The sequence below is a fragment of the Oryctolagus cuniculus genome, chromosome 9, assembly GCF_964237555.1.
Source record: "Oryctolagus cuniculus chromosome 9, mOryCun1.1, whole genome shotgun sequence".
NCBI lineage: Eukaryota > Metazoa > Chordata > Mammalia > Lagomorpha > Leporidae > Oryctolagus > Oryctolagus cuniculus.
The window spans coordinates 43,061,388-43,089,083 of record NC_091440.1 but is presented as its reverse complement, the minus strand read 5'-3'; the positions used below and the strand labels follow the sequence as shown (position 1 = coordinate 43,089,083).

The following is a 27,696-nucleotide window of genomic DNA, read 5'->3' as shown; positions in this document are numbered from 1 at the left end:
GATAAAAATTGATCATAAAATATTTATAGGAAAATATTACTTTGGTAACAAATATAATTGAGATTGCCTGTTTTCTGAAATCTTTACAAGCAATACTCACATAGAAAATTCAGCAATATAGGAGTCATTTATAGCCAGTTATGTTTGCCTGAAAAACAAATAAGAAAACAAGCAAGAAAACAAAAAATGATATCTGTGCTGTGAGAATGAATAAGAATGATATTAATTAAATGACTTACGCAAAGTATATTTAAATTATTATTAACAAAATAATTGTGATTTGAGGAATGATGAATGATAATAGTGCTGGTTAAAAATGAGAAAGCTACAAAATTTGTCCTGCAAATGAAAGCAACATCAGCAAGGTTTCATTAGATTTTAAAAGAAAGTTCTTTGACACTGAAGCATTAGTATGTAATAGACGTGTAAAAAATTCTAATAAAAATTTTTAAAAACTGAATAACTCTAATGTTTTTATAAACATAATTATTCACATATTTTCATGTATATTCATTACTTATGGGTATTCATTAACAGGATTTCAGGGTCATTTCTTATGAACTTCTTGTATGGACATAGTCTTTGCAGTATCACAGATCTTCATGGCTTGTCTGTGTCTATGAACCTAGAAAGAGAGGTCCTAGATATGATTCAGTCTCAATTGTAATCAGTAAGCTCTGATGCTGTTGATGCCCCTGTTTCTCCTTATCCAAGGATCCACGGCAGCAGTGTCACCTACAAAAAGTGAGTGAACTACACACTGGCTTCCCAAACGGCAGCTAAAAGAAGTCAGGCTACATGACTTCCATAGCTTCTTGAGACTATTTCAAGATGTACTGCCCCATGAAGCATCTATGAACATAATTTGAATGATTGACCAATGAGCTCTGTTATTTATTTATCTTTTGTTAAATTGTAGTAAGTTTAGCTTTGCAGCAGCTTGTGTTTGAACTCCCCTCCCCTCTCCTCCCCTCCCCTTCTTCCCTCCTTTCTCCTCCTTCCCTCCCCACCCCTCGGCTCCCCTTCCCTTTCCTTCCTTCTTTTTTTTTTATTTTCCTTTCCTAATGCAGGATTTCTTAGCTTCAAACTCAGTCTCAATATCTGGTTCATTCTTTGAGGGGAATATGCATGTATTGCTTAACATAAGATCTCCCACACATTACATGAGGGTGTGTTTCCTGTTCTGATTCAGCTACAGCAGTCCTGTTATTTAGGGTCACAGAAGGTGAGAGAGTTTTGAATTGATTGTCGATTTTTTTTTTTCAGTTTCATGGCAGAATACGAAGAGGTCAGTAATCACAGTGACAGAAATAGAAGCTTCTTGACAATACTCAGTGTTTCTGGCTTTCATGTTGATTATGTGCTTCATGTTAAATGATGCAAGTTCATGAATGTAGAGTGGAGAAGTGATCTTTCTCATTACAGCACATGAAATCAAGTTTACTGGGAAAAATGGTGTAAAATATTTTAAATTAGGATATTGATAATTGGTACCATAATAAGCCTCCATTGTTCTTCCAGGTCAAATCTGCGTTATCACAAGATCCCTCTGACAATTTTAAGGAGTGTCAATTGGAGGAAGTAGAAGCAGAAATAGCAAAGACTGTGTTAGGAGGTTCCTACTATCTTGACCCCCTCTGTCTAACCTGACTTCATAACTGGGATGTAGATGTGAGGGTAAATGAAGTCTTTTTTTTTTTTTTAAGATTTTATTTTATTTATTTCAAAGGCAGAGTTATAGAGAGGCAGAGGCAGAGACAGAGAGGGGTCTTCCAACTGCTGGTTCACTCCCTAGATTGCCACAACGGCTGGAGCTGCCCCAATATGAAGCCAGGATTCTTCCAGGTCTCCCACGTGGGTGCAGGACCTAAGGACTTGGGCCACCTTCAACTGCTTTCCCAGTCCATAGCAGAGAACTGGATCAGAAGAGGAGCAGCATGGACTCAAACAGGTGCCCTTATGAGATGCTGGCACTGCAGGTGGCAGCTTTACCTGCTACGCTACAGCTCTGGCCCAAATGTAGTCTTAATCTACTGTTAGCCAACAGAGGAACTGAGAGAGAGACAGCCATACAGACAGAGAAAGAAGGATCTCTTCCTTTCGCTGGTTCATTCTCCAAATGTCTGCAACTGCCAAGGCTGCCCCAGGCCAAAATCAGGAGCCAGGAACTTTATCTGGGACTCCCACATGAGTAGCAGGGAAACAAGTACTTGAACCAATATCTATTGCCCCACAGGATGCACATTGGTACAAAAATGGATGGGATACAATGTAGACTGGAACAAGGCATTCCGATATGTGAGGCTGGTGTCCTAGCAGTGATTAATCTGTTGTGCCTAGACGTCCACGCTTACTTCTTATTTTAGAGCTCTAATCATTTATTTCTACACATCTTTCTCCTAATATATAGTAAGCTCTGTACAGCACAATGCAAAAATACATGCAAAACCAACAGATGGGTACAAGCTCTTTGTCTAATGAATTGCATGTTGTAGGCCTAAATTCTCCTTGAACTTACTGCACATTTTGGACACTGAGTTCTTCAGCCAATATGATCTCACAAGAGTGAGGCTTGGTCACAAAATTAATTTTTATTTGTTCCATACACTTTTTATTCTCACTCACCTCTGCCTTTCTTAGCTACTCTTATTTGAGATGCCAATATACTTTGTGCCAAACAGCCTGACTGAGAAAAAATTGTTATAGGTTTATATAACTGTGCTTAACATCACCACTACATAATACATTGGCACTTCCATAAAACATCATTGTGATATACAATTTCTTCTACCCACCTACTCATTTACAAAATGTAGCTCTCTATATTACTCTTGCTATTTCTAATGATCTGCTTGCATATCATTATATACTAAGAACACTGCTAATATTATATGTAGAAAAGAGATGCACCATTATATATCTTTATTTATCAACAATTCACATGTAAGACATTGATATAAAATGTTACAGAAAGTACAAAACTGCTATTAATCTGACAAGTAGTATGAATTTGGATAAGAATCATGATAAAACTGTGTGCTCCTGCATTACTTAAACTGCTCATATCCTCTGCACTTGTATAATTTAACATAGCTATGTTTATTTCAATCTAATTTTTGCCTCATGAATGTATTCTCAGGCTGAGTTATTTGTGCCTTGTCTCACAAACAACATTTCAATATATTATACTGTAAAGTTATGAGAATATTTGGATGAAATATCACTTCATTAGCAGCATTTATTCAAGGTAAAAGAACCTCATCTTATTCATCTTCCTTTTTTGTTTTCAAAATAATTTAGCAAAGGAAACTATGAATGAGTTGTAAGTCTATTAGTATTTTTAAATAAGATTGTATGCATATCTGTATAAAGTACAAATAATTTATTGGTCTCCTAACACAGGTCTCACTATAACACCTGTATTTACTGATTTCAGTCGACCAGAGAATGAGAAAGAGAAAATGTGGTGAACTTAATTCCCTTCTCTTTGCATGTATATATAGCCAAATCTCTATAGCTCATTTCACAGTAATATCATTGTTAAACATCATTTCTCCGTTTTACCGAAGAATTAGCCTAATTTTGAATATTTCCTAATTACCAAAATCTATTTCTTGTCAATAGACTTATCCTCAGTAAAACTTCACATATCCTTGGGAAAAGAAAAAAAAATCCTTGTTGGTTCCAAGATGGCAGAACAGTGACAGGATAGTCCGAATCATGTGGGGAAAATTAATAATTTAAAAAAGGACAGAAACTACACATCTGACAGAAATCCATGGAGAATTCACAGCAGGAAACCCAGCAAGAATAGCAGAGTTGGTCCAAGTCCATGCCAAAAGGGCAAACCAAAAAACAGCAGAGTTCAGACCGAGAGGACAGCGCCAGCCCCAGCCCCAGCCCTAGCGGATTAGGTAAGAGAAGAATCTGTGGGCCCCTGAAGCTGCAGACAGCAATGAGAGGGAGTGCTTGGCAGACTGCTTTTGAAGTTCCACATGGGGAAAAATAAATAAACAATTAGGGAAGTGGCCCCTCCATCTACTAGCTCTACCCTCCAGCGACCAGCAGCCAGCTGGCTGGGAGAAACTACCCTGCCCCTTTGTTTGCTTTTTTTTCTTTCCTTCTCTTTTTGGACTCAGATAGGCAGCATAAGGCAAGGGAAACCCTGCCTATCAAAAGCTCATGCCCACCCACCACTGTTGAGACATGAGCTGGGCTCCAGTAGATAAGGGCTATGTATACATGCCCATGAACCACACACCTACAGAAACTCATAACAGAGGGAAACGTGCTTACAGGAAAGATGCCACAGATCAAATGTGCAGTTTATTAAGCAATGCAAACTGGTGCTGAAAACACCAGGGACTAACACCAAGGTGTCCCACAGCTGTGAGAAGGGCTGGTCACACCAACTGAGGTGAACACCCTCCTCCATCCAGATAACCAGAGGAGAGCTACAAAACCCCACGGGGGCCTTCCCTTGGATACTTGCTCCACCTTGGAATACTGAACATTATAAGCAAGCCACACGCAGCATATACCTCTTGGTAGTCACTGAAAGTATAGATGCCCCATTAAGCCACAAAGACACAAAACAAAGATAAAAGCTACCAGACAGGGGCCAGCACCATGGCGCAGTAAGTTAATCCTCTGCCTGCAGTGCTGGCATCCCATATGGGCATGGTTCTAGTCCTGGCTGCTCCTCTTCCAAGCCAGCTCTGTGCTATGGCCTGAGAAAGCAGTAGAAGATGGCCCAAGTGCTTGGGCCCCTGCACCCATGTGGGAGACTGGAAAGAAGCTCCTGGCTCCTGGCTTTGGATTGGTGCAGCTCTAGCCATTGTGGCCATTTGGGGAGTGAACCAACAGAGAAGGAAGACCTTTCTATCTGTCTCTCCCTCTCACTGTCTGTAACTTTACCTCTCAAATAAATAAATAAAACCTTTTTACAAAAAAAGAATAAGGAAGACACTATGAGCCCCCAAAGGAACTCTACAAAACTTCAATAGTAGAAGGCAAAGATGAAGAGATTGAGTATATGCCAGAAATGGGATTCAGAAAATTAATCATCACATTACTTAGAAGCAACCTGAAGCAAATTCATAAACTGAATGAAAAATTTTCCCATAAAGAGATTTTAAGGAGAAATCAGAATGAAACACTAGAAATGAAGTACTCAATAGATCAAATAAAAAATGTAGTGGAAATTCTTAAAAACAGGGTAGGGGAAACAAAAGAAGAAATATCATAACTAGAAGACAAATTTCTGGAAACTTACAGTCAACTAACGCTCCCTCCCAAAAAAGAAGAAGAAATTAGAAAAACTAAAAATCACTGTTGGAGATTTACAAGATACTATCAAACAACCCAACATACAGGCCCTAGGAGTTTCTGAAGGGGTGGAAAGAGAGAAAGAATTAGAAGCCTTTTTAATGAAATAATAACAGAAAACTTGCCAAATTTAGAGAAAGAAAGGGACATCCAAGCACAGGAAGCACACAGAACTCCCAATAGACACGACCAGAAAAGATCTTCACCAGAACACATTGCATAGTAAAACTCTCCACAATAAAACATAAAGAAAAGATTCTAAAGTGTTCATGAGAGAAATGCCAGATCACATTCAGAGGAACTCCAATTAGACTCACAGCAGACTTCTCATCAGAAACCCTACAACTTCAAAGAGAATGGTGAGAAATATTCCAAGTCCTTGGAGAAAAACTGTCAACTATACCATGCAAAGCTCTCATTTGTGAATAAAGGTGAAATAAAGATCTTCCGTAGCAAACAGAAATTCAAAGAATTTATAACTATGTACCTAGCCTGACAAAGGATGTTCAAGGATGTGGTACACATAGAAACACAGAAACAAAAACATCACTACAAAAGATTAAGGCAGTAAAATGCCCAGTAAAAGTACAAAAGAAATCCAAAGCAAAAAATACTCACAGACTGAAAGTGAAAAGATGGAAAAAGGTAATCCATGCCAACAGAAAAAAAACAAAAGAGCTGGTGTAGCCATCCTAATATCAGAAAAAATAGACTATAACACAAAAACTATTAGGAGACAAAAAAGGGCATTATATAATGATTAAGAGATCAATTAAAAAGGAAGATGTGACTATTATAAATGTATATGCACCTAAATACAGGGCATCTGGATATTGAAAATAATTTTTTTATATATTTAAAGGGAGATAGAGACTCAAATACAATAATAATGGGGAATTTAAATAGCCTAGTTTCAGCAATGGGCAGATCAACCAGACAGAAAATCAGCAAGGAGACAATAGACTTAATTGACACTATAGATCAAAGAGATCTAACAGATATCTACAGAGCTTTACACCCTACAACCACAGAATACACATTCATCTCACCAGTGCATGGAACTTTCTCTAGGATTGACCACATGCTAGGCTATAAAGCAAGTTTCAGCAAATTAAAAAAAATCCGAAATCATACCATGCATATTCTCTGACCACAATGGAATTAAGTAATATATCAACTACTCAGGAATCCCCAGAACATATGCAAACACATGGAGACTAACAACATGCTCCTGAACGAACACTGAGTCTTTGAAGAAATCAAAATAGAAATAAAAAATAATTCTGGAAACAAATGAAGATGACAACACAACATATCAAAACTTACAGGATAGAGCAAAAGCAAAGTTAAGAAGAAAGTTTATAGAAATTGGAGCCTATTTCAAGAAATTGGAAAGGCACCAAATAAATGAGCTATAAATACATCTCAAGGACCTAAATAAACAACAGCAAACCAAACCCAAAACAAGTAGGAAAAAAGAAATAATTAAAATTAGAGAAGAAACTAACAAAATTGAAATCAATAAAACAATACAAAAAATGTACAAAATGGTTTTTCAAAAAAAAAATAAATAAAATTGACACACCACTGGCCCAACTAACCAAAAAAAAAAAAAAAGGAGGGAGTGGACCTGAATTAACAACATCAAAGATGAAAAAGGAAATGTTAACAATAGCACAGAAATAAAAAAGAATCATCAAAAATTGACACAAAGAACTGTATACCAACAAAATGAGAAACCTATAAGAAATGGATAGATTCCTGGGCACATATGACCTACCAAAACTGAGACATGAACACAAAGAAAACCTAAACAGGTGAATAACCAAGAAAGAACTGGAGTCAGTAATAAAGACCTTCTCAACAAAGAAAAGCTAAAGGACAGATGACTTCACCAATGAATTCTAAAAAAACATTTAAAGAAGAACTAATTTTGATTCTTCTCAGGCTATTCAAAAGAATCAAAAAGCAAGGAATTTTCCCAAATTCCTTCCATGAAGCCAGTATCACCTTAATTTCTAAACCCAAGAAAGATACAGCAGAGAAAGAGAACTACAGATCAATCTCTCTGATGAACATAGACACAAAAATCCTCAACAAAATACTAGCCAGTCAAATCCAACAACATATCAGAAATATTATTCACCCAGACCAAGTGGGATTTATCCCTGGATTGCAGGAATGGTTCAACATTCATAAATCAATCAGTGTGACACATCACATTATCAAAATGAAGAAAAAAACCATGATTATCTCAATAGACACAGAGAAAGCATTTGACAAAATATAACACTCTTCATGATGAAAATTTTAAGCAAATTGGGAATTGAAGAAACATTTCTCAACACAATCAAAGCATTTTATGACAAACCCACAACCAGCACCCTATTGAATGGAGAAAAGTTGGAAGCAACCCCACTGAGATCCAGAACCAGACAAGGATGTCCACTCTCACTACTGCTTTTTAATATAGTCCTGGAAGTTCTAGTCAGAGCCATTAGACAAAAGAAATCAAAGGGACACAAATTGGGAAGGAGGACATCAAACTATTTCTATTTGCAGATGACATGATCCTTTACATAGGGGACCCAAAAGATTCCACTAAGCAACTATTGGAACTCTTTTAGAAGAGTTTGGAAATATAGCTGGACATAAAATCAACACATAAATATCAATAGTCTTTGTATACACAGATAATGCCACAGCTGAGTAAGTGCTTCTAAAATCAATCACATTCACAATAGATACCAAAAAAATCAATTACGTTGTAATAAATTTAATGAACAGTGTCAAAGATCTCTATGATAAGAGTTATAAAACATTAAAGAAAGAAATAGAAGAAGATACAAAAAAATGGAAAAATCTTCCATGTTCATGGATTGGAAGAATCAATATCATCAACATGTCCATTCTTCTGAAAGCAATCTACCAATTCAATGTGATACCAATTAAAATACCAAAGATATTCTTCTAAGATTTAGAAAAAAATTATGTTGAAATTTTTGTGGAAACACAGGAGACTCTGAATAGTTAAAGCAATCTCATATAACAAAAACAAAGCCATAGGTATTACAATACCAGATTTCAAGATATATTACAAGGTAGTTATAATCAAAACAGCCTGGTACTGGTACAAAAATAGATGGATAGATCAATAGAACAGAATAGAATCACCAAAGCCAATCCAAACATCTACAACCAACTTCTCTTTGACAAAGGAGCTAAAATCAATCCCTGGAGCAAGGACAGTACTAATGGTGCTGGGAAAACTGTATCTCCACATGAAGAAGCATGAAGCAAGACCTTTACCAGAAACCTTTAACCAAAATCCACTCAAAATGGACTAAAGACCTAACCCTATGACCCCCCACCATCAAATCATTAGAGAACATTGGGAAACCCTACAAGACATCTGCGTAGACAAAGAGTTCTTGGAAAAGACCCCAGAGGCACAGGCAACCAAAGCCAAAATTGACAAATGGGATTACATCAAATAGAGAGGCTTCTGCACTGCAAAAGAAACAATCAGCAAAATGAAGGGACAACTAACAGAATGGGAGAAAATATTTGCAAATATACAACTGATAAAGGATTAATAACCAGAATATATAAAGAGATCAAGAAACAAAACAACAACAAAACAAACCATCTGGTTAAGAAATGGACAAAGGGCTCAAACAGATATTTTTTTTAAAAAAATAAGAAATCCAAATGGCCAACAGGCACATGAAAAAATGCTCAGGATTTCTAGCCATCAGAAAATGCAGATCCAAACCTCAATGAGGTTTTACCTCACTGCCATTAGAATGACTTTCATACAGAAATTAACAAACAACTGATGCTGGCAAGGATATGGGGGAAAAGATACCCTAATACACTATTGGTGGGAATGTAACCTGGCAAAGCCACTATGGAAGAAAGTGTGGAGATACCTCACAGGTCTGAATATAGACCTACCATATGATCCAGCCATCCCACTCCTGGGAATCTACCAAAGGGAAATGAAATCAGCATAGGAAAGAGCTATCTGTACCTCTATGGTTTTTTTAAACATTTATTTAAAATAATTTAATAAATATAAACTGCCAAAGTACAGCTTTTGGATTACAGTGGCTTTTTCCCCCCATAACCTCCCTCCCACCCACAACCATCTCATCTCCCACTCCCTCTCCCATCCCATTCACATCAAGATTCATTTTCAATTATTTTTATATATAGAAGGTCAATTTAATATATATTAAGTAAAGATTTCAACAGTTTGCACCCACATAGAAACACAAAGTATAAAGTACTGTTTGAGTACTAGTTATACCATTAATTCACATTATACAACATATTAAGAACAGAGATCCTACATGGGGCGTAAGTGTACAGCGATTCCTATTGTTGATTTAACAAGTGACACTCTTGTTTATGGCATCAGTAATCACCCTCGGCTCTTGTCATGAGTTGCCAAGGCTGTGGAAGTCTTTTGAGTTCACCAACTCTGATCTTATTTAGACAAGCTCATAGCCAAAGTGGAAGTTCTCTCCTCCCTTCAGAGAAAGGTACCTCCTTCTTTGATGACCCATTCTTTCCACTGGGATCTCACTCGCAGAGATCTTTCAATTAGGTCATTTTTTTTTTTTTTTTGCCAGAGTGTCTTGGCTTTCCTTGTCTGAAATACTCTAATGCACTCTTCAGCCAGATCCAAATGCCTTAAAGGCTAATTCTGAGGCCAGAGTGCTATTTAGAACATCTGCCATTCTATGAGTCTGCTGTGTATCCTGCTTCCCATGTTGGATCGTCCCCTCCTTTTTAATTTTATCAGTCAGTTATTATTAGCAGACACTAGTCTTGTTTATGTGATCTCTTTGACTCTTAATCCTATCATTATTATCAATTATGAACTAAAAATGATCACTTTCTAACTCTACCATTTGGACCAAGATCAATTGAGCATGTACCGAACTGTACATCTCCTCCCTCTCTTATTCCCACTCATATTTAATAGGTATCACTTTTCAGTTAAATTTAAACACCTAAGAATAATTGTGTGTTAATTAAGGAGTTCAACCAATAGTATTAAGTAGAACAAAAAATACTAAAAGTGATAAAGTATTAAGTTGTTCCTCGACAGTCAGGACAAGGGCTGATCAAGTCATTGTTTCTCACAGTTTTTGACTGCTGTATAGTATTCTATAGAGTACATATCCCATAATTTCTTTATCCATTCTAGTGTTGATGGGCATTTAGGTTGATTCCAGGTCTTATCTATTGTGATTTGAGGTGCAATAAACATTGAGGTGCAGACAGCTCTTTTATTTGCCAATTTAATTTCCTTTGGGTAAATTCCAAGGAGTGGGATGGCTTAGTTGTATGGTAGGGTTATATTCAGATTTCTGAGGAATCTCCAAACTGGCTTCCATAGTTAAAGATCTAAATCTACAACCCGATACCATCAAATTATTATAGAACATTGGAGAAACCCTGCAAGATAGAGGCACAGGCAAACACTTCTTGGAAAAGAGCCTGGTGACACAGGCAGTCAAAGCCAAAATGAACATTTGGGATTACATCAAATTGAGAAGTTTCTTACTGCAAAGGAAACAGTTAGGAAAGTGAAGAGGCAACCAATAGAATGGGAAAAAATAGTTGCAAACTATGCAACCGATAAAGGATTTATAAACAGAATCTACAAAGAGATCAAGAAACTCCACAACAACAAAACAAAAAACCCACTTAAGAGATGGGCCAAGGACCTCAATAGTCATTTTTAAAATGAGGAAATCCAAATGGCCAACTGACACATGAAAAAATGTTCAGGATCACTAGCAATCAGGGAAGTGCAAATCAAAACCACAATGAGGTTTCATCTCACTCCAGTTAGATTGGCTTACATACAGAAATCTACCAACAACAGATGCTGGCAAGGATGTGGGGAAAAAAGGGACACTAACCCACTGTTGGTGGAAATGCAAACTGTACCTCTAAGTTTATTGCACTTCAATTCACAATAGTAAAGACATGTAATCAACCCAAATGCCTGTCAACTGAAGACTGGATAAAGAAATTATGAGATATGTACATGATGTTATTCTCTGGTTTTGTCTTTTGACAAGGAGTCTGAAGGGCTTATTATTTTATTTTATGAGTCAGTCGGAGGACCAGTGATAACATCATTTAGCACAAGTAAGAAAAAATATTACAATAGAGTTAAATCACTGAGGATATTGAAATTACCTGCTATTGTAAAATCCTATTCCAACTTTTAAATTAATTAATCTGTTTTCTTATCGTTTGCCCCTAAGTCATCATATATCTCTAAGTAACAGGAAATATCATTGTAAATCTTACTAAGAATTTTCCAATCCTCACTTAACAATATAACAGTGCTAACTGATGCACAGCACTTAAAGAAAAATTCAGTCATCAACATGCTAGAGCATGTTTCCGATGTTAGAGTACAGATGAAGCCAAGGTGTCTTTCCATTCCAACCTCTGTACAATTGGTCATTTTCAAGGAGAGTTAAAAAATAAATTGTGTTTCCTCCATACTCATGGAGATCTGTGTTACCTAAAGTAAAGTATGTCATGAAACAGCTTAAAATTTACCTTGGAGAGTTTAAAGGAGTGGAATTAGTAAGGTTGAACAGCACAAATAAATAAAGTATGTGATACTTTAGAAGACTTAAACATCAATACTCAACAATTTCCGTAGAATTTTCTTTTAAAAAAACTTATAAAAGCACATTTTTGAGAAATTTAAAGATCACTGATGGATCTAGTGAAAAAATTTGGACTTTTAGTAATTATTAGGAAAATAAGGATGGAAGTAGGGATGGAAGGCAAACATAATGAGAAAATGAAAGTTATTTTTTTTTTTTATTTTTTTATTTTGACAGGCAGAGTGGACAGTGAGAGAGAGAGACAGAGAGAAAGGTCTTCCTTTGCCGTTGGTTCACCCTCCAATGGCCGCCGCGGCCGGCGCGCTGCGGCCGGCGCACCGCGCTGATCCGATGGCAGGAGCCAGGAGCCAGGTGCTTTTCCTGGTCTCCCATGGGGTGCAGGGCCCAAGCACCTGGGCCATCCTCCACTGCACTCCCTGGCCACAGCAGAGGGCTGGCCTGGAAGAGGGGCAACCGGGACAGAATCCGGCGCCCCGACCGGGACTAGAACCCGGTGTGCCGGCGCCGCTAGGCGGAGGATTAGCCTAGTGAGCCGCGGCGCCGGCCGAGAAAATGAAAGTTATTGAGAATTTGTCTGGAAGAGAGACAGAGAGGCCTGCATGGGGATTAGGGTGGGGAGAGACTAATAAAGCAGCTTTAGTATTTAAATTTGGCTTTCGTAAATTATGCAGTTTTTACAATCTCTCAAATTAGGCATCAAAGAAATTTGCATTTTGTTTTTCATGATAACAATGTCCTTGGGAGTCTTACCTTTCAACGTAGTCTAACAGCCTGGAACAGTGATTAGAAGCAGGTGCATCATGACCTCCTACTGCATAAAGAAAGCCATCACATGTGGCCACTCCAACACCCCCTCTCCTCTTACACATAGGAGCACACATGTTCCATTTATTTGTGTGAGGATCATAATATTCCATTGAACTCAAACAGGAACTTCCATCACGACCTCCAACTGAATACAACCTAAAAACACAATGGGAAAAGAATGATGTAATCTCACAGTCAGGATGATAACAAATGGAGAAGAAAAGATGCTTTAAAAATAATTTTCAGGGTCAGTGCCATGGTGTAGTAGGTTAATTCTCTGCCTGTGGTGCTGGCATCCCATGTGGGCGCTGGTTCTGGTCCTGGCTGCCCCTCTTGCAATCCAGCTCTCTGCTGTAGCCTGGGAAAGCAGTGGAAGATGGACCAAGTGCTTGGGCCCCTGCACCCACATGGGAGAGGGCGAAGAAACACCTGGCTTCTGGCTTTGGATCAGCATAGCTCTGGCCGTTGTGGCCACCTGGGGAGTAAACCAACGGAAGAAAGACCTTTCTCTCTGTCTCTCCCTCTCACTGTCTGTAACTCTACCTCTCAAAGAAATTTTTAAAAAAAATCTTTAAAAAAAGTAATTTTCATAGTATGAGACTTAAATATGTTCTAAATATATTATGAGTCATGGAGATTTTGTTATATATACTCTACAAATAATTATAAAATCTGGAATTCTCATTATTTTAATATATAATATACTTGATGACATTTAAAAACTGCAATTTTCTGACTTCTATTGTTTCTAGAAACTTGGATTTAAATTATTCATTGCTGAAATAACTCAATAGTACATTAGTATTACTATATATTGAGACACATCTACTAAACTTAGAATAAAGATATAAGAAAATAATCATAGTTAAAAAATGATTGTAGAGTTGGCACTGTGGCGTAGTAAGCTAAGCTTCCACCTGTGGTGCCAGCATCCCAGATGGGTACCAGTTCTAGTACTGGCTGCTCTTCTTCTGATCCAGTTCTCTGCTGTGGCCTGGAAAAGCTGTAGAAGATGGCCCAAGTGCATGGGCCCCTGACTCCACATGGGAGACCTGACAGAAGTTCCTGGCTCCTGCTCCGGATCAGCCCAGCTCTAGCCTTTGGAGCCATTTGGAGAGTGAACCAGCAGATGAAAGACCTTTCTCTGTCTCTCTTTCTCTTCTCTCTGTCTGTAAATCTAAGTCTCAGATAAATAAATAAAATATTTTTTTTAAAAAGTGATTCTATTACTTGCTAATGGGAAATGCATTCATGGTGTATAAATCATGCCTGATCCTTGTATTTCATCTCCACAATTTAAGACACAAGATAATTGGAATAATCTAAGCAAATATTGTTACAACAACTTCCTTAAACAGTACCTATATAATAGAAAAAAATAAGCTTTCACAGGGAGATAATGCATGGATGTTGGTCTGATTGAATACTGATGAAACTCACAATATACTCACTTTTCTATAGTTGTTTTATTAATGAGATGTATCATAGGAATCAAGGAAATAGATTTGAAACCATAAATAGAACTTAAATTCCTATATTTTGTAATTCCAGTAAAATAGTTCTTCCCAGTTTGATGACAGCCATGAAGATTTCATTTCAGTGAAGTACATTGTTGCATTATTTTCCCATATATTTTCTACATTTTATTTTGAAAATTTTTATTTTAATTGGCACATAATAAATGAATATATTTGAGGGCTACAATGAAATTTTGCAATTTAGGTACATTTTATGCTGTGTTAAAATTATGGTAATTAGCATATCCATCACCTTAAGCATTTATCATTGTGGTGAAAGCATTCAAAATCCTCTCTTCTAGCTGTTTGAAATATTTAATTCATTATTAATTACAATCTTCTTACTGTGCAATAGAGAACCAGAACTGGTTTCTCTTATTAAACTGTGTCAATGTATCCTTCGACAGTCTCTCTTCTATCCTCCTGAGTCTCTGTGACTGCTATTCTACCCTCCACTTCCAGGGGCAGCTTTATGCTTTACCTGCCACATAGGAGTACCAACTTGCAGTCTTTGTCATTCTTTGACTGATTTATTTCATTTAATGTTTAAGTTTGGTCATGTTGTTGCACATGACAAGACTGACAAGATTTCATGCTTTTTTTTTTTTTTGGAGTCTGGGAAATAGTTTTTTTTTTTTTTTTAACTTTTATTTAATGAATATAAATTTCCAAAGTACGATTTATGGATTACAATGGCTTCCCCCACATACCGTCCCTCCCACCCACAACCCTCCCCTTTCCCACTCCCTCTCCCCTTCCATTCACATCAAGATTCATTTTCGATTATGTTAATATACAGAAGATCAGCTTAGTATACATTAAGTAAGGATTTCAACAGTTTGTTCCCACACAGAAACATAAAGTGAAAAATAATAGATGATTTTTTTTTAAATGATGATGAAATCAGATCAGACCTATTGTCATGTTTAATCCCAGTGAGAGTCAAGTTGGGAGTTGATAATTTTTTTTTTTTTTTTTACAGAGGATCAGTTTAGTATGCATTAAGTAAAGATTTCAACAGTTTGCACCCCCATAGAAACACAAAGTGAAATATATATTGTTTGAGTACTCGTTATAGCATTAAATCTCAATGCACAGCACATTAAGGACAGAGATCCTACATGAGGAGTAAGTGCACAGTGACTCCTGTTGTTGACTTTACCAATTGACACTCCTGTCTATGGCATCAGTAATCTCCCTATGCTCCAGTCATGAGTTTCCAAGGCTATGGAAGCCCTCTGAGTTCTCCGATTCTTATCTTGTTTAGACAAGGTCATAGTCAAAGTGGAGGTTCTCTCCTCCCTTCAGAGAAAGGTACCTCCTTCTTTGAAGACCTGTTCTTTCCACTGGGATCTCACTCACAGAGATATTTTGCCAGAGTGTCTTGGCTATGCTTTTTTTTTTTTTTAAGATTTATTTGAAAGTCAGAGTTACACAGAGAGAAGGGGGGGGGGAGAGAGAGAGAGAGAGAGAGAGAGAGAGAGAGGTCTTCCTTCTGTTGGTTTACTCCCCAGTTGGCTGCAATGGCCGGAGTTGCGCCGATCTAAAGCCAGGAGCCAGGAGTTTCTTCTGGGTTTCCCACGTGGCTACAGGGGCCCAAGGACTTGGGCCATCTTCTACTGCTTTCCCAGGCCACAACAGAAAGTAGGATCAGAAGAAGAGCAGCCGGTACACGAACCTGCGCCCATATGGGATGCTGGCTCTACAGGCTGTGGCTTTAGCAGCTATGTCACAGCACCGACACCAATTTATTTATTTTTAATGCTTAAATATTATTCCTTTTTAATATATTCCAGACTTTCTTTATCCATTCATCCACTGATAGACATTTAGGTTGATTCCATATGTTTGCTACTGTGAATAATGCTGCAATAAATGCAAGAGTAGATGCCTCCTTGACATTTGAATTTAAACCTACAATGGGATGACTGGATCACATGAAAGTTTAGTTGTTATGTTTTTGAGGAACATCCATGTTGTTTTCTGTAAAGGAAATTGTACTGTGTTACATATTTGTGCCACACACTCTCCAAAACTTTGTCCATATAACCAGGAATAAAACGGGTGAAAAAATCCCTGTGCTCAATTCTGCCAAAGTGGGGCTAGACATAACACATGAAATAGATGCACCATGGAAGCTGCTAGCTGCTATAGACATTGATGGATCACAGAAGCAGGATCAGGTATCCAACTACGGAGAGTGGATTTGTGGTTACAATTTTAAATAATGATTAGGAAAGGTCTCACTGGGAAAAGAATGCTTGCACTTGATGACCGTGTTAGAAATTAGTTCAGAAATATCTGAAGGAGGAAGTTGAGGCTGAATAAATAGTGACTACAAAGTTTCTGGAGCAATAAGAACAGAGTTGCTGGGGTGGAAGTTGAAGGTGGTGTGGCAGGTGTTTATGGACCTCCTCCTGAAAGAAACAGGAAGCTGAGAGATTTTTGAGTACAGGATTTTCTTATATTTAAAGAGATTAGATGTTGTAGAATTTTGTTTTTGCTACAGATAACTAATATATTGAAAAGTAGACTTAATTCTGTACTGCTGAGTTTTGTAAAAATGCATAGAAAGACAGTGTTACTTAATATATAAACATTCAGGTCTTACATTTATAAATTCGTGCTCTGGTATCCTTCAATAATTCTATGGTATGATTTGTTGAAAATATGTATTTATTTATTTATTTGAAAGGCAGAGTCACAGAGAGGCAGAGGAAGAGAGAGAGAGAGAGAGAGAGAGAGAGAGAGAGAGAGAGAGAGGACTTCCATGGCTGGTTCACTTCCCCAGTGGCAGCAATAGCCAGAGCTGAGCTGATTTGAACCTAGGAAACTGGAGCTTCTTCCGGGTCTCCCAAATGGATGCAGGCACCCAAAGACCTGGCCATATGATGTGATATTTAATCTGATTTCAAATTTAGGAACTTTTAAAAATAAAGCTGTTTATGTTTCTCATGATGCCTGCCATGACAAAATGTTGATGGCCCAAGTGTTTCCTTCTCTTTAAAGTAATGCCTCTTTTCTTGATTTTTCCTAAGTTGTCTGTTGCTCCTTAATCTTGCAATGTGCTAAAATTAATCATTGGAATATATTAAAAGATATGTTTTGGACAATTTAGACCATTTAGACTGCAAAATCGTCCAGAAGTAAAATAAATATTCCCTCAGACATTTTTATCATTCAAAATACCTCATGAAATCTTAACCTCATTTAAACTGAAGATCTTACTTAGAAGTATGAAATAATTTTGAAATATTATTAAAATGCAATTAAATATATTTTGCAGAGATTTTCAATACTGAATACATATCTTCATGAAAAGCACCTGGTCGGGCCGGCACCACGGCTCAATAGGCTAATCCTCTGCCTGCAGTGCTGGCACCCTGGGTTCTAGTCCTGGTTGGGGCACTGGATTCTGTCCCGGTTGCTCCTCTTCCAGTCCAGCTCTCTGCTGTGGCCAGGGAGTGCAGTGGAGGATGGCCCAAGTCCTTGGGCCCTGCACCCGCATTAGAACCAGGAGAAGCACCTGACTCCTGGCTTCAGATCAGCGTGGTGCGCCGGCCGCAGCGGCCATTGGGGGTTAACCAACGGAAAAAAGGAAAACCTTTCTCTCTGTCTCTCTCTCTCACTGCCCACTCTGCCTGTCAAAAAAAAAAAAAAAAAAAAAAAAAAAAAAAAAAAGAAAAGAAAAGCACCTGGCAAGTTCCCTGTATATAGCTTACAAATAAAAATTGTATCTATTTTTCCTATTATTTTAAGAAGAATGTTGACTTTGAGGTTCTTCACTTTTGCATATACTTTATAGTGTTAAATTATGCCCTTGAGTTGTCTCAACACAGGATTTCTGATAATTGATAATAATAAAAGTTATACTCAATAATATATCACATTTATTTTCTTTTTCTGAATCTATTGGGGGGGGAATTAAACCTTACTTATTTTCTTTAAGACCAAACAAATAGGAAAACATATCACAACATTCAAACAGTGAATAGACAATGATATATTATCATTTCAGCAAGTTCTTAAAAAAAAGGTCCTTATCAAAAATGATAAGGTGCCATGCTGGAGCACAACATTGCATGATGCCAAGGCCCCAGACAAAAATAGAATTCGGTAACGTGGAGCTGCCTTCCCTTCCTTCACTCTCAGGCAGTCAAGGATTATCCTAGCTCAGGTTGCTTGCTTTTTCTCCCTTGACGTTTCTGTTACCAAGGAATTCTCTGAATAAGGCTCTGTTAATTCAGGGACTAAGCAAGCAATGATCTGTTTAGGGTTTAACTTCATTCTGTCACACAAAACTCACGTTTGTCCAAACCAAGAACTTCACAGCTCTCTTAATTATGTAGCCAACAGTTCATCTTTTACCATTCATTCCTGGAAACTGGTATAGATCACGGTCCAAATCCCTTTCCTTTCAAGGGGAAACTGTCACCGCAAGTTTATCCTGGGACTCTGCAAGAGGGGAGCTGTGCTTCCCACACCCTGGGTGACATCACTTCTCCTGGGTTTGCAGTGTCTCCAGGCTGAAAGATGCAGTGTGTAAGAATGTCAGAAAATGCACATACACATCTTGGGGGAGAAAAGGATAGCCACAAGGAGTCCTTCAAAATTCTTTCCCAAACTACCTTCCCTCCCAACCCCACATCTTAAATCAACTTCATGCCCTTGTGTATAAAACAAACCTGGGCAAAACAAAGGCCCAGAAACATATGTCCAAGATTTATGTTAGTGACCTTGTGAATTTTGTGTTACAGGGTATGGAAAACGGTGTGGTGACACCTCTGCCCAGCAAGAGGCTGGCAATGCACAGAAGCTCCTCTCCTCAAACTGCACGAGACGTCAGACGTATGAGAGGAACCCACCAGCCTACTGGTACCTGGGCAGGTAAGAAGAATCTGGTGCTTTGAGGGCTCAGACTTGGTACAAGAGAAGGCCCTACTGCCAGCACAAACACTTGCCATATGAAATTTAGGCTCGAATACACTCCCTTGTGCTATTTTTGACCCAGGTGTTAGCACTAGTTCTTTTTCATTTCACTTCCAAGGATTGAAATATAAAGGAATCAGTGTCCAGAGGAAAGTGACATATGCTTTATTTTTTTAAAAAAATATTTATTTATTTATTTGAAAGTCAGAGTTACACAGAGAGAGGAGAGGCAGAGAGAGAGAGGTCTTCCATCTGCTGGTTCACTCCCCAACTGATCGCAACGGCCAGAGCTGCGCCTATCCGAAGCCAGGAACCAGGAGCTTCTTCCAGGTCTCCCACATGAGTGCAAACATACAAACATACACATAAATGTATATAAATGTACTGAGTCCAACCTGAAAGACTAAGTCATGAATAAATAGAAATTATGAACAGACCAAAATCTATTATAGTATTACAGTATAATCTATTATAGTATCCATCCCGATATAGGTCTGTTCACTTTTGAGATTGAATCAGCAATCAGAAGCACAGCAAAAAAGGTCTGCAAATGCCTTACTCCCAAATTCTCACAAGCACTTATAGAAGAATTAACGATAATCCTTGAATTCTTCCGAAAACTGAAAAGGAAGGAACATTTCCTAACATTTTATGAGGCCATCATTTCCCTAATATCAAATGCCAATAAAAATGCCAGAAAAGAAAGCAAAGACCAGTGTCCCTTATGAGCAGAGGTGTAAAAGTCACCACTTCACAATAAAGCAAGTCCGACAGCACATTAAAAGTCTAATACACCATGACCAGACAGAATTTAAACACAAATGGAAGGATGTTTGGCTCAATATGCAACAATCTATTAATGTGATACAGACTCCGCACTAACAGAATAAAAGGTTAAAATTACATGATTATATCAACAGGAAAAAAAAGCATTTCACAAAATTCACCAAACTTCCACAAAAAAAAGAATAAAATTAGTTGATTAAAATTAAATAACTCACATTATATTAATATAAATTTGTTAAATGCAAAGTCTACTTATTATGCAGGAAGAAGAAAGGAGTTAATAAATATTCCACATTTTTATATTCCAGAATACAAGAAAGAACATGTTATCATTATGAAACATATTGCTTATATTGTAGAAGTTAAATATTGGGTCTGTTAGCATATTTTTAATTAATAGCACATATATACTAGCCTATATTTTCTTTGGAAATCAAATGTTTCTGCAAATTACAAGTCACCATGTCATTGAATTCTTAGAAATAATTATATGTATTATGAATCCATTCCTAGTAAATTCAGTAACACAATGATTTATACATGTAAGGAATTTATGTATTATCTTGATAAAGTGAGACATTTGACAATTGCATTTGAAAAATATGCTTGATAGATACTAGCTGCTGTTTTATTAATAAATTAGTGAAGTCTAGGTTATATTATCGGCAGTTTCTTTCATTTGCTGTGTGGTATGCTCTTTTTATGTAATTCAAAATATGGTATATTTTATAGATTAAAATGATTAAAATTTAATTATAATTTTAATAATATAAAATATTGGTTTATACTAAGGGAAAGTTGCTTGAAAGGAGAAAGTACATTGAGCCTTTCTCCAAGAAACAGCTTTGAAAAAGAAATATGGAGGTGCCAGTATTGTGGCACAGCAGATTAAGCTGCCCAAGGGCACCTGGCTGTCCTGGCTGTTCCATTTCTGATCTAGCTCCCTGAGAATGTGCCCAGGAAAGTAACAGAAGGTGGTCCACATGCTTGGGCACCTGCATCCATGTGGGAGATCAGGATGAAGCTCCTGGTTTCTGGCTTTAGCCTGGTCCTGTGTAAACCATTACAGCTATTTGGGAGATAAACCAATAGATGAAAGACTCTCACTCTCTCTCTTCTGCTTTGCCCTCTCTGTAACTCTTTCAAATAAATAAATAAATAAATCTTTTTTTAAAAGAAAGTAAGAAATGAGGAAATTAGAATTTGTGGAACAGAGGTAATAACATCCTAAAGGATTATTTAAGGGACTTAAAAGACCTTCCTATTGATGTGTACCTTGGAAGGATCAGATAATGGCTCACTACTTGAACCCCTTCTACTTTAGTGGAAGACCCAGGTCCTGACTCCTGGCTTCCTCCTGGCCCAATGTCTGCTGTTGCAGCCATTTGGCAATGAACCAGTGAATGGAAGACCTTTCCTTATCTCTCTTCTCTCTCTCTCTTACTTTCCCTCTCCTTCTTCCTCCTTTTCTCCCTCTCTCCCTTTTAAATAAATTGAAAACAAATAAAATATTAAAATGAAAATAACAAGCCAATAACAAAATATTCAAATGATTTGTTGTCTGCATATATGCCATTAATGAGCCTTATCTATGATCCACTCATTTGTAAACACAAATTTATGAAGTGACTACGTGCTAGGATTTGAAAATAAATAATGATAATAATAACTATTAAAAAAAAGTTATAGGTCTGGCGCTGTGGTATAGCAGGTAAAGCTGCCGCCTGTGGAATCAGCATCCCATATGGGCACCAGTTCAAGTCCTGGCTGCTCCACTTACTATCTAGCTCTCTGTTATAGCCTGGAAAAGCAGTAGAAGATGGCCCAAGTCCTTGGACCCCTGCACCCTTGTGGGAGACCCAGAAGAAACTCCTGGCTCCTGGCTTCAGATTGGCCTAGCTCCTGCTGTTACAGTCACTTAGGGAGTGAACCAGTGGATGGAAGACCTCTCTCTCTCTCTCTCTCTCTCTCTCTCTGCCTCTGCCTCTCTGTAACTCTGCCTTTCAAATAAATAAATATTTTTAAAAGTTATTAAATAAAAACAAGAATTATGGAGGATCTCTATCTGTGTTTCTCCCTCTCACTGTTACTCTACCTTTCACGTAAAGAAATGAATCTTTAAAAAGAATAACCAAGGAGTGGAAATAATATACTCTGAGCAGCTAGAATAAATGTCATCATGTGTACACAAGCCTTCATGAACAATTATCAAAGGTTATCTTCTCAGTCTATTTACTCATCATTTAGACTGATTCCCTGCTTTCTTTTTCTCTGCAATGACAAATTAGATGTTGAGAATCTGTAGAGCAGAGAAAGATCTGATGCTGGGGGAAAATGCTCTGACAACATAGGAAGTGACGGCTGACAATTTCACAGCAAGTAAGGGAACATGACATTCAACTTAGGGTTGAAAGATGAGTAAAAATTTGTAAGATGAAGAAAGCAGGGGAAGCATTACAGCCATGAAAAGCATGATCGGTAAAGACAAGGGCCTTGCAAGGTCACTGTAGGTGATGAATGAAGAGTGGCAGGTATGTCATATTGATGGAAGGGGTATTTGTGAAGGACGGGTGGCACGATGAAAAGATTAGACTGAGAGTGATGGGTACTTTATGGCAAGTTATGAAGTTGGGATTTCATTTTGAAGCAATGAAAAAAGGACAGAAAAATAACATTTATAGGAATCATTAGGTTCACAGTTCATTATGCTGTGAATAGTGACAATGTATCTCTGTATGCTAGGAATGGGCGGAACATCCACCAACATCCCAGACTTAAGTAAGCTTTTCTAGAAGTTTGCTGAGAATATCAAGAGTCTTCCTTACTATTTTCCCTCACTTAACATGTTTAATCAAAACACAGAAGATTTCATCTAGTGTTTAGGCCACCATGGCGCATTCTCCTTATTACAGTGTCTCACTTACAAGCTTTCCATCTAGGTTAGTATTGCATATATGTTCTACTACCTACAATACAGCACAAGAAATCAGGGCTGCATTATTTGATATGAGTCCAAATGTGTGTAAATAGTATGTAGCTTTTCTGGTGTGGAGATCGATTTCCTTCCCTCTTTTACAGACACCATCTCTAGAGTGAATTATCTGAAACCGTCTAAATTTTTACTATTTTCTAGCAGAGAATCTGGCTGCTGCAGTTTCACAGATGCTGGCAAGTGACACAAGACTCCTGAGTCTTAGAGAAATGACCTTATTGCTTACAATACAACAGGCAGAAAGGGCTTCATGCTTACACCGTTTTCCATTTACTCCCAGGTTCCACCAGGACAATACAGAGGGACTCGGGTGAATGTGGCACACGCACTGATTTTGTTGCCTATCGGAGGAACCTAAGGTTCAGGGAACACCAAGCCTTTAAAGGAGGTTGTCAGCAAATTGCTTACACCTTGCCTTAAAGGAGACATTATCTTTATCATTCTGATTAAAGAACAAATCTGTCTTGTGCCTCGAGAGAAGGCACTATCCCTGTATTCTAATAAGATTTGAAGTACAAGTACCCTTGAAAAAAGTCTTTAAAAATATACCAGTTTTTCTTTCTTGGGAAATGTGCAATAATGGAAAACAATCTTGCCCTACTGTTCCAAGGTAGAGTTCCAGCTATCACAACCATGATATGAATAGCAGAATGAAAGAAAGGGTGAAAGGAGACCACCTTTTTTTAATTTCAAACACACTTCTTATATATCCATTTGTCAGAACTCAAACACATGATGATATGAACTTGTAAGAAGCTGGAAAATGATATCTATTTTAGGTGGTAACATGCCTCTTTAAATATTGCTGTTTAAGTTTTCATATAAAAAGGGAGAATGTGTATTGGTAGACATTTGGATGTTTCTGCCACAATATCAGACTTTTCCCAGAACCGTGTACCATTCTGCATGCATCTTTCCTCCACTCTAGATACCTTTTTACTACATATACAGGGCCATTTCTGCCCATTTTTCATTAGTCAATTGATGTGTATCTCCACTGGAAAGTCTTTCCCAATCCCACTTTTTCATACTCTTACTCCCAGATATTTAACTGTATTCAATATCTATATCTTAGAAAAACTTGTTTATTATTTCACATAGTTTATCAATAACATACTTCAGGGATGGCTACAGATAGTGCTTCCAATATCAATTTATAAATATTAGAATATTTTGCAAATTAGCTTGTTATATTAGTAATAATTTATAATCACTATATTTATCCACCAAAAGTTGTTGAGGCAGCCCTTTGCCTTGCAAAATCGAAGTGTTAGATTCCCACAACTCCAGAAGTATGTCTGTCACCTCTGGAACACTCCCTAGATCCAAAAATGTTTGGTCTTTGTTTCTCAAATGACAGAGAAGGCTTTCATCTGATCCCAGGAGAAGCCTTGCTGAGCCTGCTGTTGAAACACTCCTGCATCTGTCTTTCAGTGGAACTTTTCCTAGGAAGCAGTAGTTAGAGTGCCTTACAGGCTAGTGAGCAGGATTCAGCAAGCTTTCAGCAATATACGTGAGCGCCTTTATTCCTGTTTTTTACAAAAATGTTGGTGCATGTTGAAAATTCATCCTGAAAGTCACCATTATAAGGCCCAAATGATTAGCGGCGTTGTGGGCTCATTCCTTATGGAGCCCACTTATCTTTATTCATCAGAATGTACCCAAGTTTACCAAGGGACTCTGCCAACTGTAAATCCAAAACTCAATTCGGGTCAATTTACCACATTCAAAATTTGGTAGATTAATCTACCCGAAACATGGCAGAAATGGTCACTTCACTCTTAATTTCTCCATTTTGCTTTGCTAATTCCCAATCTACACTTGTTATAATTCTGCAACTTCTTTTTTTTGTTGTTGTTGTTAGGTTTCCTATTTTACTTTAACACACATAAGATCTTTGAGGGAAGATTTAATTTGTTTTCTTTGAAATATCACCATGGGGCCAGTGCTGTGGAATGGTAGGTTAAGCTTCCACTTGCAATGCCAGCATCCCATATAGCCTCCTATTCAAGTCCCAGCTGCTACACTTCTGATCCAGCTCCCTACTAATACACCTGGGAAAGCAGTGGAAGATGACCCAAGTCCCTGGGGTCCTGCACCCATGTGGAGACCTGGAAGAAGCTCCTTGCTCCTAGCTCCTGGCTTCAGATTGGCAGAGCTCTAGTAATTGAGGCCATTTTGGGAGTGAACCAGCAGATGGAAGACCTCTCTCTCACTATCTCTCCCTTTTTCTGTCTGTAACTCTGACTCTCAGATAAATAAATAAATCTTTAAAAAGAAAAAGAAAAGAAATATCACCATGGCCAATGTTTGTTTCTGAAGTTTTAAAAAAAACGAAGTGTTAGATTCCAATTCTAGAACAAGATGATTCATCTGTGGAAACTTGTCAATGAAAAAACATTTGTTTAATTTCTAGTAAAGTAAGACTTTGACAAATGGTAGATAAAATTATTAATCATGTGTTTTGGGAACACACACAAAATAAATAATTTTAATGGAATGAATTAACTCTTTGTGGAAAGGGTACAGATTAAATGAGGCTGTATATGGCAAAAATATTAGAAATAATTTTATTTAGATTTTATGAAAAGACTTCTGAAATTATTTTTCTCAAGTACAATTCAGTTTGATTAATCCTCATTTTGCATGTGAAACTTAATGCATGTGGGGAACTAGAGTTGTGTTATATAATTAGAGAATTTTCCTATGCAGTAAAAGATCAGGTGACTATCCAAGGAGACATACTAAGAGGACAGTGGGCAGTAAAGAGCACAAGTTATTAAGAAATCACCATCGAAGGATCTAGGTAGAAATTTGCATGTGAAAAGGCAAATGGTTGTGAACAATCAGGCATATTTAGGTTATTGGAGTGATTTAGTATGGCTGGATAAGGTAAATGGTGATAACGAAGATGGAAAAGAAAAGTTGGGTCTAAATCAATAAGGCATCTAGATCCTACATTGAGGAATCTGGCATAGCTGACACTCAAATATGGAGCCAAAATGAATTGTTAGTCATTCCAATACTTTGTAATGTTGAGACATGTTTTATCAAGTAATCTTTCGGACTACTGGAATACATCTTGGCCAGAAAGCCATTGTGATAGCATTCTAATGATTTTATTATTTTTCAGCCAAAGTGAATATTTATAAAATTGGAATGATTCATGGCTCTGCCCTTTCTAAAACTTTTACACAATCATTATCTTGACCAAGTTGGTAGATTTCATGGGGCTTCCCTTATTTTTTTTGTTTTTTTTTTTTTTTTTAGCAATCTTTTGGGCTACTCTTTCCATGGTCCAGCTAATTGGAGCTTTTCTTCATTTTCCTTTCATTTCATTCTCAATGACTACATACAAAGTGTTCATTCCTGTTGGAATGCTTCTAGACTTTCTGAAAATCTGGTAAATGCATCAAATCCTGTGTTAAAAATCATTTTTTTTCTAGTACACAAGATAAAAATCTCTTGAGTGCTTAAGCACCAAGTAAGAGTCAATAAGAAATCAATTTTTTTTTTGTAAAGTGGGTGAGTTTAAGACTAAAAGAACTTTAGGCTGTACCTTTAGGAAAAACAATGCCAAAATTTGAACATAAGAGAATCCTAGAAGACACAATGCAAGTGACGGACCTGAGGTTTAAAGACCTGTGCTTGATTCTGGGACATAATAGAGAAAGAAACAGATATTGATTCTTTTTCTTAAGCATTTGTTTATTAGGAGGGAGAGAGAAATACAGAGCTCCTGTCCACTGGTTCATTCTCCAAATGCCTGGTGGCCAGGAATCCAATCTAAATCTCCCATATAACATGGCAGGGGCCCAACTACTACTCTGTCACCTGCTGCTTCCTAGAGTGCACATTAGCAGGAAGCTGGAATTGGTGTCAAATACAGGCACTTCCACAGGGAAAGGGCAGCCTCCCAATCTAGCATCTTAAACACTCTGCTGCACATCTTCCTTCCAGCATTGGTTCTTTCAGCTGTGCATGGTTCAGATTGAACAGAAATTGCAACTATCTCATGACATTTTCAACATGAGGTTTTGAAAGAATGCATCCATTTTGTTAGGATAAATCATGAAATAAATGCATTTGCTTTTCTATGTTTTGAAGACTCTCTAGGGACAGCAATACACATTTATTAAAACTCAAAGCTACCTACAGATATGTTGCAGTAGCAGTATTTATTTTGTGATATAACACAGAAAAGAAAAAGAAAAACAAGAAAGACTTCCTGGCTATGATATAAAATTTGAAAGAATCAAGAGGAGTCAGGGATCAAAGCAAAAACATAAGAATCACTAACATACACAGTTTTAAGGAGTCAGGCTATTTACGACCAACCACCACAACACAACATTTATTCACTGTTTGAGTATATTTTCTTAGTTCACCCAGTGAGTCTTTGGCTGTGCTGTCCTGAGATGACCCATCTGTCCCTTATTGGAAAACCACCCACATTTTCAGGAAATTGATATAATTTGCTCCTGAGTCCATCAGAATATACTCATCCATTTTAAGCCATAAGCCAATTTATTGTTTTTCCACAATTAGAGGTATATATATAAAAACTAAATGTAAGAGAGCAGTTCATTGTCTTTTATTACTCTTAATTGAAAAAATTATTCAAAATAAATTTCGAGGAAACAGTAGCCAGGTTAGAAAGACCCATTAG

At 37.4% G+C, this 27,696-nt stretch overlaps 1 protein-coding gene across 1 annotated transcript in view; it reads right to left on the bottom strand.

The window, feature by feature from the left end:
* Positions 1-27,696, bottom strand: part of KLHL1 (kelch like family member 1) — a 419,379-nt gene that overhangs the window by 23,270 nt on the left and 368,413 nt on the right. The window contains exon 9 of the mRNA XM_002712985.5: positions 12,747-12,959. Coding sequence (XP_002713031.1) covers positions 12,747-12,959 — 213 coding nt within the window. The remainder of the gene's footprint in view (positions 1-12,746; positions 12,960-27,696) is intronic.